The following is a 14763-nucleotide window of genomic DNA, read 5'->3' on the forward strand; positions in this document are numbered from 1 at the left end:
ATGCCCTAGTTCTGCAGCCACTGGTCAACGGCGACATCAACCTGCTTGCGGTACTCCTGCTGCGTCTTGCACTGCTCGAGGAAGACCTTGTACTTGGCGTCGAAGAGGAACTTCTCGCCCTTCAGAGTGCCGGGCTTGACAAGCTTGCCAGGCTTGCTCATGCGATCCATAATGGACCACAGGTTCTCCGTGGTGCCGTCCTCGGACGCGGTGGCCGCCTTGGCACCCAACATGGCGGCGCCGTGGACGACGGCAGCGTTGACGTAGCGGGGCACCAGAACGGGCATGTCGCAGATGGTGGCCATCAGGTCCATGAGCAGCGGGTTTTGGCACTGGCTGCCGGACATGAAGATGGTGTTGAGGACGTGACCGGCGTTGTTCATCGACTCGACGATCTGGCGCGTCTGCATGGCAATGAACTCCATCGTCGCGTAGTACCATAGCGCGAGGTTATCTGTTGTCTTGTCGCTGCTCAGGCCAATGACGGCACCCTTCATGTTGGGGTCGGCGACGGGTGATCGGTTGCCCCAGAGGTCGCCATAGAAGAAGAAGTGGCGGCCCAAGTAGGAGATGGAAGGAGCGTTCGCCTTCTCTCGCATGTACTCCAGATGAGCATTCAGGAAGTCGTAAATGTTCTTCGACTCGGCGGTGGCAAGCGCCTGGGTCTCGACGTATGCGGGATGGATATCGAGAATGTGACGAAGGAGCTCACCGGTGGCGGACTGACCACCTTCAGCCATCCAGAACTCGGGCAGAAGCACATCGCGGTAGGGACCCCAAACGCCGGGCACGAACACAGCTTCTCGGGACATGGCCAAGTGGCACGTGGATGTTCCGGCAACCGCCGCCAACCTATGGAAAGCCTGGGACAGGTCATTCTTGGGCGCCTCCTCATCGAGATGATCAGGAGGGAGCTCAACCTTGGCTCCGACGGTGCCGATCCATCCAGCGTAGGCGTCAATGACACCACCACCGACGGCGATGCCCTCGGGAAGTCCCAGCTCCCGGGCAGCCTTCTTGCTGAGAGTTCCGACGAGCTCGCCGGCACTCTGGTACTTTCCGTTCTGCGATTCTTGTTAGCCAAATGTCCTCGATTCACGGGAACCGGCGCTCACCACCCCGTTGACGCCGCCCATGCGCTTGAAGTTATCGTTGCACAGGTCTTCCAGACCGATTGTCGTAAGGAAATCCTCCTGCCAACCCTTGACGCTGCCGTCGACACCAACAGGGACGTAGCCCTGCTTGCAAACGGTGCTGCAGAAGCTCCGCGTCTCGTTGCCGGTGGCCATGTGCGTGAGGGCATCCGCGAGGTCGTAGAACTTGCAGCGGTCGAAGAGCTCCTTGGGCATGTGATTCTTGAGCCAGAGCACCTTGGGGATCTCCATCTCGATGCTCATGGTGCCGCCGACGTACTTGAGCAGGTTGTGGCCAGTGGCGTTGATCTTCTCCGTCTCCTCAACGGGACGGTGGTCCAGCCAAAGGATGACGTTGCGGTCATTGCCATCGGCGTTATCGAAGTCGGGGCCTGTGACAGGGACGGGAACATCGGTGTCGTCTCTGAAGACGGCGAGGGAGCAGGTAGCATCGAAGCCGATTCCCTTGATTTTGGCAGGGTCAACAGAGGAGTCGATGAGGACCTGCTTGACGCAGAGGCAAATGCATGCCCAGATGTCTGTGGTCGATTGTTCCTGCCGATAGTCAGCTTACTTTGTTTCGGTGGCGGAGGCTGTCGTAAAGCTAGAGAATACAACGGGAGGATCGGGAGACTCACGTAGAATCCGGTCTCTGGCTGCCAGAGCTTGATGGGCTCGGTGGCCAGGGCCTTGATATCGCCGGTCTCATCAATGATGCAAGCTCTGGCGGAGCCAGTGCCCACATCAATTCCGATGTAATGATCCTATCGATTGCTTCAGTCAGTGGCCCGCGCTCGTGTCGAGGGTGAGATAAGCCGGTGAGCTCTCGGTTGGCAACTCACGAGAAGTTGGGGAGGCCTGGAAGGAGGATTGTTAGCCATCTTGAGGCTCTTTTGTTAAGCCAATGTGAAGCCAAAGGATCAGGATACTGTTGTGAGCGCGATCAATAGCTTCACAAAGGGAGAAGAAAACACCATAGAGATAAAACTTACTCCATCTGTGGCAGATATTCACCCATTCACGCGGTATTGTATGACGTAGTGCAAAGTTGGGAAAGTGAGACTTTGGGGTCTCGTTTGTTTTTGTCGACTGGTGAAAGATTTTAGCACGAGTGGGAAGGCAGTAGAAGTTTTGGGTCCTCCAGATCCATTAATCAATGGCACCCAGAGGAAAAAAAAAAAGAGGAGTGAAGAGGAGCTTTCTTAAGAAGGGAGCTGGACCTCAACACGAGCTGGAGGGGCGGCTGGAGACAAGACAGACAAACACACACACCCACACCACGACCGTCAACGTCTGGACCACCACCTTCAACACTTCTACGACGGGGATTGAGCTTGGTGCTCGCGCCGCCTGCCCAGGACCTGGACCCCTTTTGCCCCTCCGTTGGGTGGGGTAAGTAAGGTACAAGAGCTACCCTGCGCATTTGTAGGCCATCGCTTGTACACGATGCGGAAGTGTGAGAGGGCCAAGCTAGAATCCAGCAGACTGGCAGAAAACAGAGAATCAAAGTAGCCAAACCGCAAAAATGATGGCAAGCTCGGGATGGATCCGCGGCCTGTGTCAGCTGCAATTCCAAGCGCTATCGGGGGCCGGCCAGGCTCACCCTCGTACCGGGGGCAACACCGATGGGATGGAGGGGTGTGGAGGGGGCATCCACTTCGATATGCGGGCACCCACCCAGCCCGCAGCACCGACCACAAGCCGCGCCGCAAGGGACCTTCGGGGAACCTGAACCTGACCTCCACTGAATTTGGGGTGTGTCCAGCCGCCTGTTGGGAGCCAAGCAACCAAGGAGCCCAGTCCATCGCCAGCTCTGCCTTTCGAATCGAATCTGCTGGTCGCTGGACTGCAGCAAGGGGGGTTACACCGTGGGATTTCCGGGGCTCGGGGAAGCTGCCACGACGTCTGGGAAGGTCCCTGAATGGCCAGGCCCCCAACCTAATGCTCCAGAACTGGTATGCTCCGGGAGAGCTCATCCATCATCGCCTTTTCTCTCCCCAGTCGCTCTGGTCTCGCCCCAAGTGCCTACCTAGGTTCCTACACCAAGTCCAGAACAGAGCTCTTTGGGTAACTGGAGGCAAAGTCGAAGGCCATGGAAAGGAAGCATAACCCCGCCAAATGACAGCATTCCCCACATGCTTCCAGAAGGGGTCGCGATACCATCCATGAACAGGCGGGCTACTTTAATTTTAGCAAGACCTGGAGAAACACTTGGCTAGGTGGTGACGGCCCTGACGGGAGTTGTGTGTCAACCCAATGCTCGCTCGCTCAGAAACGAACTTGGGAGCTCCCTCCACAATTATGATGTTGCTTTTGTTTGAATTTCAATGTTATTTCGTCCCGTCTCCGTCACCGCCACCACACCCGTTGGGCCCCAATGCTACCTAGCATCTACACCACTGACTACCTTACATCATAAGTACGCTGTCCATGTAACAGCTATTCAGCATTTTGACATCCGAATCAGACTAATACAACTCAATGGGTTTCAACGTAGAACACCGTGCTTGTAGGAGTCTTTTGTGGTCTAATCAAACAAGGCAATGGCTCACTAGATAGCAAAGCAAATTCTTCTATCAATAGACGGTCAGACAGCAGTACTTACTTCCATACGGAGATCTGCATACGCCAGCCAGAAAACAATGAGGCACCAAGCCCCGAAAGAAGCAAAAAGAAGGCGAGACACAAAAGAGACAAGGGCGCCACGTCGGGAAGCCCAAAAAGGATGGTCCGGCTGCCATCCGCCGCCTCCCGTCCCAAGCCACCAGTGTCTTCGACCTTGCCAGTGTGCTCCTGGACTGCCACCGACGTCGTCGTGGGGTGCTGAGTCCTGCACTATCCCCATACTATTTCCTTCTCCGTCCTTTCCGCCTCCATGCGACCCAATCGTGGCCCAACGCCTGTGTCTCTCTCTCGCGCTCCTCCTCCAAGTTCACACCAATCTACGAGTGCCTCTTGTGGCCGATCTAAACGGAGGTCGGAAACATTGCCAGGAACCAGCCGCAAGAGAGCATCGCAGCAGGCCGCGTTCCAGCCCGCTCCGGCAACATTTCCATGCACCTGCACCATATCGGAGTCGCCCACGCACTGCAATACAATGAAAAAGGGTTGACATGCAAGGATTCCTACAGATGCGCGCTGCGTTCCCTTGCAACCCTCCTCCCAACTAGCGCAGAGTCAAGACTGTGGGGAGTGGGACGTGGGATGCGATGCAACGGCAAAATCCATGATCACAAGAGCTCATGTGGAGAAGCGTCGAGAAACTTCATGGGGCGCGGCTGCATTTTGCATGGCTTCGAGATGCCAATAGAAGAGGTTGCCTGTCATCGCCATCACGGTTTCCACGGAATCTTGCATGGTTTCGGCATTTCATTATTAAAGCCAAGGTGATATCTGACCCCCCCCCCCCCCCCCCCGAGAAGCACGATAAACACGAATTGTCACGATACGTGAAAAAAGTGTCTGCCCGCCATGTGAGCATCAAACCCCTGATGCCAGCTGCGCTGTCACCCGTCTGGATTTGCGGTGTGTCTTGGTTGCTTTCTCAGCCCTCGTCTCTCGCCCCTTGCGCATCGTCTATAAACATTATCTCCGCTCATGCAGCCATAGCCTAGCCTTGCCGAGCATGTAGGTTGACCGCGATACCAAGGAGCTCGTCCGCCGATCCCCTGCCCGGCAACTCCGACGAACGGAGGAGCTTCGAGAATCACCACCACGAATGCGTCTTCCCACCTGGCGCCCGCACCTCTGCTGTTCCGTATGTGCCGATCCCCCCACGATCGACTCTCATCTCTTCCAACCGGGCCTTAGTCCATGGAACCCGTTTTTTTTCTTATTCTCTATCGTCGGGTGCGTTGGCGTTTTTACTTGTGTGACAAGTGTTTCGATTCGCCCACACCGCCTTCCAATCAATTGTTTCGTAAATGTCAACGACTCGCTTGGCAACGCGTAATGCCCCCAGAAAGTGTGCCTCGTGTGTTCAAGATGCAGATATGGTGTCTTCTAGACCTCCCCTGGATGATCTGACGCCGTCCCACGAGGCCCTGTCAATATGCCGCTTCCCACTGGTTCGATGCAATCGCTAGTAATCGAGCTCTGTTTCCCATTTCCTGTTCTCCGCCTTCACTCTTCCTCGATGAGATTTGTGGTCACCCTGTTATGGATGTCAGCGAATGTTGGCCGATGAACCTTCTTGGTTGTGCACTGCTTACCTCCGCCTTCCGCTTGCGGTGCACCGGCTCGGGGGTACTCCTCGAGTATGTCGGGGTGCTCCCCCGGGCTTGTGTTGCCTCCGCGTGGCAGCTGTAATGGTATGCCCGGTTGCCGACTAGAATTGTATCCAGCCAAACCCATTCCTGCGCCGTATCCAGCCACTTGTTCTCGAACTTTTCTTGACATATAGGGCAGACACTGTTGACTCTGCTTGACGCATCTGGCACAGGGATGTACTTGGGCTTGGCTTCCTTCTTCTCCTTGCCGGGGCTAGACGAGGCATCGCCCGTAGATGGCGGGTGGTCGACATCGACTGCCTCTCGTGACTTGAGCCAGTCCTGTGAAATATTAGATACTGCCACACCTCAAACCAGACAAGAGACTTACGTTATTGTCGACATACCAGCTGCGATGCTGGCCTCGCTTCTCTGCTTCTGCAAGCCGTTGGTGAGCTTTGAAGTGCCAATCCATGTGCGCCATCTTCTTCTTTCTGCCCTCCTCATCTGTCTTGAATCGTCTGCCGCATTGCGTGCATTGCGGCCCTAATTGCTCGTAGATTGACGCAATCAAATGCGGCTGGTATCTACAGAAGCGTGAGTACAGTGACATCCATAGTCACGGGAAAAACTTACTGCTGTTTGAGCGCTGTGGCATCTAGCTGGTTAGCGTTCATATTCGGCATGGGAGGTCGCGGCATGCCAGCTAGCAAGCTGGCAATGTTCGGAGGCAACAAGCCGGGCGGCAGCATAGGCATTCCCGGAGGGGGAACTGGCGCGGGAGCCGGCGGTGCTGGTGTTGGCGTAGTGCTTGGCGCACCTCCAGACAGCAATCCCGCTTGCCGCAATCCTGCAAGCAAGGCCATAGGGTCCGCAGCGGGCGGAACGCTACTCTGCCGTTGAGGCTCGGCTCTTTGTGGTGGAGGAGATCGGATCGCCATGTTCGGGAACGGCGGAGGCGGCGTTGGTGTTGGTGCTTGTGGTGTAGCTGACTGACGGGTCAACAGAGCAGCAAGAGCCCCTTGGCCGAAGAGAGCGTCAAGTGTCACGCCTCCTGACTGCTGAGGAGGTCCGGACGGCGGTACTACAGGTGCCGCAGCAGCGGGCGGTGGATGATGGGGGACAGGCGTAGCAGCAGGGGCATGACCCTGGGCCGCGAACGGCCTCACTTTTACAGCAAGATCGGCTACTTGATTCTTTATAAGGACCAATTGGTCCTGAGGCAAGTTCTGGTGCTGGAGCAAGTTCTGCACATCCAACAATGCCTTAAGTCTTTGATGAACACTATGATCATGTGGGTTCTGCGCAAACTCCAACTTCGACGCATCGATCAACTTCTGGATATCTTGACCCAGAGAATCTTTGCTTATCACACCAGTCTGAGCACCCGCAAGCCCAGCGTGTGGCATTTGTGGAGGGGGCTGGTAGGGACCAGGGGCCGCTGAAGGCGGCTGAGCACTGTACGATGCTGGCGGGGGCTGTAGGTGAAGTTAGCATGAGTGACGGATACCCAACGAACGGATTGACGTACTGCATATGGCGCCATTTGCGGATGATGTGGGAGCGGAGCACTTGGAGGTCGGTTTCCGTTCGGCTGTTGCATAGGAGGCGGCTGGCCGTAGGGTCCTTGGTGATTTGATCCAGGTCGCACACCTGGAGGCGTGGGCGTCTCGCGATACGGCGCACCCGGTCGTCCACGGCCGCGGCCTTGTTGAGCTTGAAGAGCCGACGTCCGGGCTTTCATGAGTGCGCTCTCGATGGGCTGAGTGACTTCCGGAGCAAAGACTGGACGCTTGTCCAGAGATCCCGGGACAGGTTCTTTCCATGTGCGCAACATCTCATCCATCTTGCGGCGTACTTGGCCGTCGACTGCGGCATACGCTTCCATGAATGTTTGGTATAGCTTGGCTCCGAAGAAAAGGGTGTACGGAGTTCCGACATTTTTGACGATCGAATCGAGGACGTAAAGGGCTGGCAGCTTCTTGTGTGCAGGGGCCTGGGGAATATGTCAGATGTTGAATAGCGATGCAGATGGACGGTGGCTCGTCAATCGTGAGCAAGGGAGGCTCAACCTACCTTCAAGATGTGGTCCTGCAGCACTTCAGAGATGACCTGTGCATGTTCGGTCTGTTCTCTTGCAATCATCGTAAGATTGCTAATTTCGAAGCGCACGTTGGTAGTCAGGTCCTCAAGAGCCTGGCGGTAATCTTCCGCCACTTCGGCGGCGGAGGATTCGTATGACATTGTTGTGAAAGTCCCCTTGGGTTGCGAGATTTGATATTGTTTTTGATCTGTCAAGAGCACGCGAGCAAAAGCGAGCAGAAATTGCAGAAAAGCGAAGGGGCGACAGGAAACACCTCAAGTCCTTGTCGGCCCTTCACCGTGAGCACTGGAAAGCACGAGTGAACCACCGTTATTTGAGAAGCACAGCACTGTCGTTCTGATGGGAAAAAGACGACGCTGGTAACCTAAACTGGGAGGGCCGAAGTGCAGTTTCCAACTCTTGTGTCCAGGCTTCCTCCTGCTCAATCCCCCACACCAAGCCAACCAGATCCAAGCAGATGGCGCGGTAACCTCTACAACATCATCCGACGGGAGTTATCGCATCCACTTGAAGTATGCAATGGTGTCTCTGTGTGATGTATGTGGACGTAGGGGAGTGTCGCGACGACGGCGCGGAGCGGGTGGCTTTGGCAGTTGGGCGATCACGAGGGTATCGCTGTGGCGATACTCTGTCAGGAAGTCAATCAATATGAAGGCGTTTTCGATGAATGTTCGCGTCGTCAGCGATCAAGGTCGTCTTTGCAAGGTGTTGTTGAAGGAAAGTTGAGAGACTAGGTGGGACCTCGGACGTGATTGACGTGCTAAATGAGGCGTCAGAGTGCAACAATGCCAGCCAAAAACCTAAGGTACCTGCCTAAGCCCATCCTACCGAGCTCACGTGTTTTGGCAGTGCACGGTCCAGGAGCTGTGGCTGGAAGCAGGAACCGGGAGTCCCAGTTTTGGATTGGATGACAACCAACGAGTCAAACTGCGCTTCAAGGTAGTTGCTATCTCTTATCTAATCGCTGGAATCAAGTCTCTCCTGGATGCAATAGCCCGGTACATATAGCATAGCTACTTTCAGGCTCTTGATGGCAATGCCACTCAAATGCAGGAATGCTTAGGATGCGTATTTAAGGACAGAAACATTACAACTCTGACTTTTTGGCGCCTGCTCCATGGGAAGGGTTTCTACCTGATTGTTTTGGCTGATTGCACTTCGAGAAAGGTGCTTTATCTTGGTCGCCTTAGGTAAGCAGGCGTCCCATCCCACCTACCTACCTAAGGTACCTGCTGTACCTACCGTCTGAGCGGCGGTGCATCCTTTTACCGGGTGCTCGGTCCAGCGTTCCCTTTGCAGGACACAGGACAGCTGTCTCGCTTCGGTTGAAGCTTTGTTCCGAGCGAAAAACAGCCAGTCGGGGCCGGGAATTCCCGCGGACCAGCAGACACACCTCTGGTTTTCTGCATTGCTGTGATAGCGCTTTTCCCGTGAAGCCCCCGATTGCATCACATTACATCCGCCTTGGACTTTTTGGTCCTTGTCTTCCTTTTTTGGCCCTTTCGTCACTGAAAGCGCCTTTTCCATTCTCCCACTTGGACCCTCTCCCCTCTACGGTTTCGATTTCCTCGAAAAGGTCCCCTCTCCTTTTTCCTCACCCCTCGTCGCGACACGCTTCAATACACATCTTCGACAATGTTCAAGCTCGGACGTAGCCGTTTGGCTTCCGCCATCCCTTCGAGGCTCGCTGCCCCGGCCGCCAGATTCCCCGGTGTTGCTCAGCAACAAAGGAGAAACCTGAGCATCCACGAGTACCTCTCCGCCGACCTCCTGCGCCAGGTAAAACGTCCCGCGATTGCGCCCCACTCTCCTCAAGCCAGGTTTTCAGGAGCTCCCTATCAACTAACATCTGTCGCATTCTCGATAGTATGGAGTCGGTGTTCCCAAGGGCTCCAATGCGAAGACCGCCGCCGAGGCCAAGGCCATTGCGAAGGAGATTGGTGGTGAGGACATGGTTATCAAGGCCCAGGTTCTCGCTGGTGGACGTGGAAAGGGTACTTTCGACAACGGCCTGAAGGGCGGTGTTCGCGTCATCTACTCGGCTCACGAGGCCGAGATGTTCGCTGAGCAGATGATCGGCCACAAGCTCATCACCAAGCAGACCGGCGCTGGCGGCCGCCTCTGCAGCTCCGTCTACATCTGCGAGCGCAAGTTCGCCCGTCGGGAGTTCTACCTCGCCATCCTGATGGACCGCGCCACCCAGGCCCCCGTTATCGTTTCCTCCTCCCAGGGCGGTATGGATATCGAGACTGTCGCCAAGGAGAACCCTGAGGCCATCATCACCACCAACATCGACATCAACAAGGGTGTCACCGATGAGATTGCCCGCGACATCGCCGTTAAGCTCGGTTTCTCCGAGCAGTGCATCGAGGATGCCAAGGACACCATCCAGAAGCTCTACAAGATCTTCGTCGAGAAGGACGCTACCCAGATCGAGATCAACCCCCTCTCCGAGACCTCTGACCACAAGGTTCTGTGCATGGACGCCAAGTTCGGCTTCGACGACAACGCCGACTACCGCCAGAAGGAGATCTTCACGTGGCGCGACACCACCCAGGAGGACGCCGACGAGGTCCGCGCCGCCCAGTCCGGCCTGAACTTCATCAAGCTCGACGGTGACATCGGCTGCCTGGTCAACGGTGCCGGCCTGGCCATGGCCACCATGGACATCATCAAGCTCAACAAGGGCGCCCCGGCCAACTTCCTCGACGTTGGTGGTGGTGCCACCCCCGCTGCCATCAAGGAGGCTTTCGAGCTCATCACCAGCGACCCCAAGGTCACTGCCATCTTCGTCAACATCTTCGGTGGTATCGTCCGCTGCGACCTGATCGCCCACGGTCTCATCAACACCGTTAAGGAGCTTAACCTCAAGATCCCCATCATTGCCCGTCTGCAGGGCACCAACATGGAGGCCGCCCACGAGATCATCAACAACTCCGGCATGAAGATCTTCTCCATCGACGACCTCCAGACTGCCGCCGAGAAGGCCGTACAGCTGTCCAAGGTTGTGAAGATGGGTAAGCTGTTCCAGCCTCCATGATGTGTCTGAAATGAACTGTGCTAACTGGGACTTTCAGCTCGTGATATTGACGTCGGCGTCGAGTTCACCCTTGGTATCTAACTCTAGCGTTGTGTTTAGACTGGCCTCGCCCTGTACATTAATTAACATAGCCCTAGGTTGATGGCGCTAGCACTGGGAGCCAAATTCAAACTGTGTTCAATGTCATTTCGAAGTCTTTCGTTGTTCAGTGTGATGGTGACCCTTCTTATTTCCGCTGTGCTGCGCATGTAGTCCTGTCCACGGATAGATTGACTAGCCCAAAATTGTGCCCCATTCTGAATGTGAAACATGTAATTCAACATACCAACAGTTTCTACAAAGGGCGAAGTTCCTCTTACTAATTTGGTGAACTAGATCATGGTCAGTCGTCATGAAGGCGACCTGTAAGCAACTGGGACAAGTGACGGTGAGGAACCCTCGGGATGAAAATAAGCAGCTCATCATACATGTGTCTCATTTCAAGACAGGCACGTCAAAGTATGATTCAACTTCTGACCTTTTTGGCGCCACATGGTCGCGGCAATGGCCCAGGAGGCAGTGCTGGCGCTTCTACGCAGTGTTCGTGATAAGCGAAGAGGGAGCGCGGCTGGCCGTGTGAATGGCCTAGAATTGCTTGTGTTAAGAAAAAGAAAATGGAAGCGCGGAAGACGGCAGCATACAAGATATGAGGTGGAGTTTGACAGCTAAATTTGGGCAAGGCGAAATGAGGTGCAACGCGAGCGGGCGCTTATTAGGCGACTTCGGTGGGCCATATGCAGAAAGTATCTGGACTCGGAGCCGACTTCATCTGGAATTCTGGATGCATTTGATGGCGCTTGAGGCACGGTCAATTTGTCATTCTTCTTCCGTCGAGGTCATGCCCAATCCTGCGGTTTCATGCTCAGGTTTCATGCGATGAAGGTGCGTCGTGATCATTGCGCAGGCCGTGAGGCATCGTATGTGTGACGAGCTAGAGTCGGGAGCTTGGGCCGACCACTCAGCTTTCCAAGAAGAAGAACGGAACCGAAATCATGAAGGAATCGAGAGTATTCGATTGGCATTCGAGTGATTGACATCATCGCGGTGATGCCTCGGCTTACTGCAGTGCCTGGGGCAAGCCGCCAGACTCATGAAGCAATAATGACTGAGGTGTAGACGAAATATATTCAGCACAGGGCTACCTTCAGCCACACATACTTTGCTCTCATGACCAAATGATTGATTGTGAATCGAGCAACCATCCGAATATGTCTGCATACACAAACCTCGTGAGGCGGATGCTCCATGTAAGCCATCATCAGCTTGGTGGAGTGGCTTAGAGGCTGTCGGTATTGTAGTGGGGATTCCGTATCGTATCGCACGGAGGTGGTTGCCAACCGGTGCTGTGAGGGTCCATCGCACTCGGGACAGCCAACACAATAGCGTCTGTTCTCAGTTGGCTCAGCTGCAGCACGGCAGGGGCTGCTTTGCCGCTCAAACTTCAATGCCCTCTCAACTGGCAGCCTATCGGCAGTTCTGGCGCCTGCAGGGGTCGCCCAGCGGGTCTTTGTGCCTGACATTCGGCCGGCGGCTGTCTCTGCTAAACTCGCATGAAACAAAGTCTGGTCGCCCGTCATCCAATCAATCCGTCTTCGACGCCAACAACTGAGAACATACCATGTTCCTTCAACCCATTGCCATGCACTAGTTCTATCTGTTTGCAACTTCTCAACTGCAGCCCACCCCTATTCACGTTACTTCTGCTATCTCTGTATCCATGTCTACACCGTTGGCCTCGCTCCCAGGCCCTGTCTTTTTGCATCCCTCTGGCCTGGTCTATCGCCTCATCCCACCTCGAAGCGCCCCTTCATATGTTCGCTTGCTATTCTTTACGGGCCCCGCCAGCCGTCTGTGACTGGTCCATGATGGCAACGATGGTGGCCAGTGACTTTCAGTGCACGATTGGATGAAAGCGGCCCACGCCACTCATGCCACACCCATGGTCTCTGCTTCCCGGGGCCCTGCTTCGTCTCGTCTTCGCTATTGATCAGCCCGGGGGATCTTCAACAAAGCTGAACGTTCACAGGCCATCAGCAGCTCCGGCTCGAGTATGGGCTCACGCACATGCTGCAGGTCCCCGCTGCCCGACCCGTAAGATGGAAAGCAGAGGCCCGGACGAAAGACACCCGCCTAGACGCCTTGGACTTGTGGTTCAGCTGGTGCTGCGAGTGCTCGACCAGGGGACCTCATTGAAACCACGTCTGCTCGCAGGAGCACGGCAACGTCTGGAACCTCAACCGCAGGTACAGCAAAGCAAGGCATCTCCTCACGTTGCCGCCACCTCCACCGCTCTAGTGCCCGTCCACATGCCCACAAGCGTGGTGTTCCCATCCCATAATCCTGGTCGTGCTTCGTGCCGCTGCTGGGATGCGAGAGAGAAAGAGAGAGAGAAAGTAGAGATGGAGGAGGAAATGCTAGATCGTCTAAGCCGTTCGTGAGAGAACCCTTGGAGGTCTCCTCATCCCTCCTCATCGACCATCCCCCACCGACCCATCCCGGCCCTGAGGGTCCCTTCGCGCTGCTGAATCGATTGGTTGATGGCTGCGCGAAACTTTTTCCTGCATTTCGAAACGGCGAATAGGGAGGGTCACCGGGCAGGCACCCTCGGTCAAACCATACCTACCCTACCTGACTTGACTTTGCTCTTGTGTTCCCGTTCAAATAAGAAATTCCTAGTGACGCGCAGGAGGAACAATACACTGTTTCTGCTCTGCATTATTTTTTTCTTATGCTGTCACCCAATCTTTCCCAGAGCTTAACAAAAAAGAGGCCAGACACTCGGAGCAACAAGTCCTTGTCCGTATTAAAGGAAGGAACTCCCCGTTCCTCCTTCCTTTGACATCGACATCACCCACCGGTCCTTTGGCAGGCGCTTCCTCACCCCTCCTTCCCCATTGAACAGCTGTGGACAATCCTGTTCTTGGGTCTCAACTAATCCTGTTCACGTTCAGTCTTTCCTCTCTTCTACCCACAACTCTGTGTGAAGCTCTCCGTTGCACCACACCACTCTCCCTATATCAACGCACCTTCTGGACTGGTTTCCAGAAAAATTGTCCATCAGCCTCATAATCATCTCACATTCTCTCGACAATCTTGCGACAGATCACTAGTCACAATATTTTGGATTGCTCAGTCTGATTGACTCGACTGTTTTGCTACGCCACGGCTCTCGTCACCCACAAACTCACAAACAGCTATCGACAGCCAGGCATCGGCCTCTCGTACGTATATATACACACACCATCGCGGTCTCGACACACCACTAACCATGCCAGTCAACATTTGCGACGTCCCGATCGTCAAAAAGACCGTTAGGATGTTCAACATCGCCGAGAACCAACGCCTCGCCGGCTCGAGCCATGTGGTTCTGAACGTTTTCCGCGCCTTCAACATTATCGGCCTGTCGGCTGTCTGCGCCTCGAGCTGGGTCATGATTGTCATGTCCATCCTCAAGGGCAACTTTGCCTTTTTCGACTCTGTCTCTCACTTCTTCACCTTCTGCATCGCAGTTTTCCTCATCGTCTCCGAGCTCCCCGTCTTCGAGGGGTACTTTCAGCGTAACTGGCCGGTCCTCTCACTCAACCATGGTCTCAGCTGGCTGGGTATTGCCATGATTGTCATGGGTTGCCAGGTCCTCGCTAACACCTCCGAACCCGCCTTCTCTGTTGAAACACTTGGCCTTCCGCTTTGGCGTCTTATTCTTGCCTCGGGCATCCTGGCTATTACCTTTGGCTTCTTCAACATCATCTCCGCCATCATCTTCCGCGATGGTGACCTCAACTCCCGCAACTTCCGCGCCGACGGCTCTCTCGCTTCGGCCAAGAGCGTTGACGGGTACTCGTTCCGCAGCAACTCCGTCCGCGAGGAGAAGCCATCCAAGTTCAAGCGCCTGACACAAATGACTCCCTGGGGCAGAAACGACAACGGCCGGCCTGAGATCAGCCATCCGATTCCGGACATGGAGCGTGGATACACACCTCAACAGCCGCACGACTACGATGAGGACCGCCGCAGCCCCATCATTCCCAACATCGAGCGGCCGCTGACCACGCTGCATCCCGCTCACCGGGCCCGAGCCACCAATTACAGCGTCGCTTCAATGAGCCAGTTCTAGGGGCACTACGTACGGAGTCGTCAGTAAAGAAGAGTTAGATGGGCAAATGAATTGGCCTGAAAAGCATTGGTCACTAGGGAGTCGGCGTCGCGAGTCTTTTTCTTTTGTCACTGGAAAACAAAATA

At 55.2% G+C, this 14763-nt stretch overlaps 4 protein-coding genes across 4 annotated transcripts; 2 read left to right on the plus strand and 2 right to left on the minus strand.

Annotated features, from left to right (window-relative positions):
- Positions 1-5: 5 nt before the first annotated feature.
- Positions 6-2014, minus strand: CGCS363_v002728 (putative sugar kinase; the record flags this gene model as incomplete). Its single annotated transcript, XM_036634577.1, has 4 exons — positions 6-1064; positions 1116-1688; positions 1772-1897; positions 1976-2014. The coding sequence occupies 4 exons, from the start codon at positions 2012-2014 to the stop codon at positions 6-8; spliced, it is 1797 nt and encodes a 598-aa protein (XP_036499824.1).
- Positions 2015-5214: 3200 nt separating this feature from the next.
- On the minus strand, positions 5215-7585 carry CGCS363_v002729 (Uncharacterized protein; the record flags this gene model as incomplete). The annotated part of the gene is made up of 6 exons (XM_036634578.1): positions 5215-5286; positions 5345-5683; positions 5733-5928; positions 5978-6819; positions 6873-7337; positions 7418-7585. 6 exons carry the CDS (start codon positions 7583-7585, stop codon positions 5215-5217), a joined length of 2082 nt encoding a protein of 693 aa, XP_036499823.1.
- A 1495-nt stretch (positions 7586-9080) lies between these two features.
- On the plus strand, positions 9081-10566 carry CGCS363_v002730 (Succinate--CoA ligase [ADP-forming] subunit beta; the record flags this gene model as incomplete). The annotated part of the gene is made up of 3 exons (XM_036634579.1): positions 9081-9224; positions 9313-10462; positions 10523-10566. The coding sequence occupies 3 exons, from the start codon at positions 9081-9083 to the stop codon at positions 10564-10566; spliced, it is 1338 nt and encodes a 445-aa protein (XP_036500860.1).
- Positions 10567-13840: 3274 nt separating this feature from the next.
- On the plus strand, positions 13841-14638 carry CGCS363_v002731 (uncharacterized protein; the record flags this gene model as incomplete). The annotated part of the gene is made up of 1 exon (XM_036634580.1): positions 13841-14638. One exon carries the CDS (start codon positions 13841-13843, stop codon positions 14636-14638), a length of 798 nt encoding a protein of 265 aa, XP_036500861.1.
- Between the last annotated feature and the right edge of the window lie 125 nt (positions 14639-14763).

The sequence above is a fragment of the Colletotrichum siamense genome, assembly GCF_013390195.1.
Source record: "Colletotrichum siamense strain Cg363 chromosome Unknown KSG_Cg363_contig02, whole genome shotgun sequence".
Classification (NCBI taxonomy): Eukaryota; Fungi; Ascomycota; class Sordariomycetes; order Glomerellales; family Glomerellaceae; genus Colletotrichum; species Colletotrichum siamense.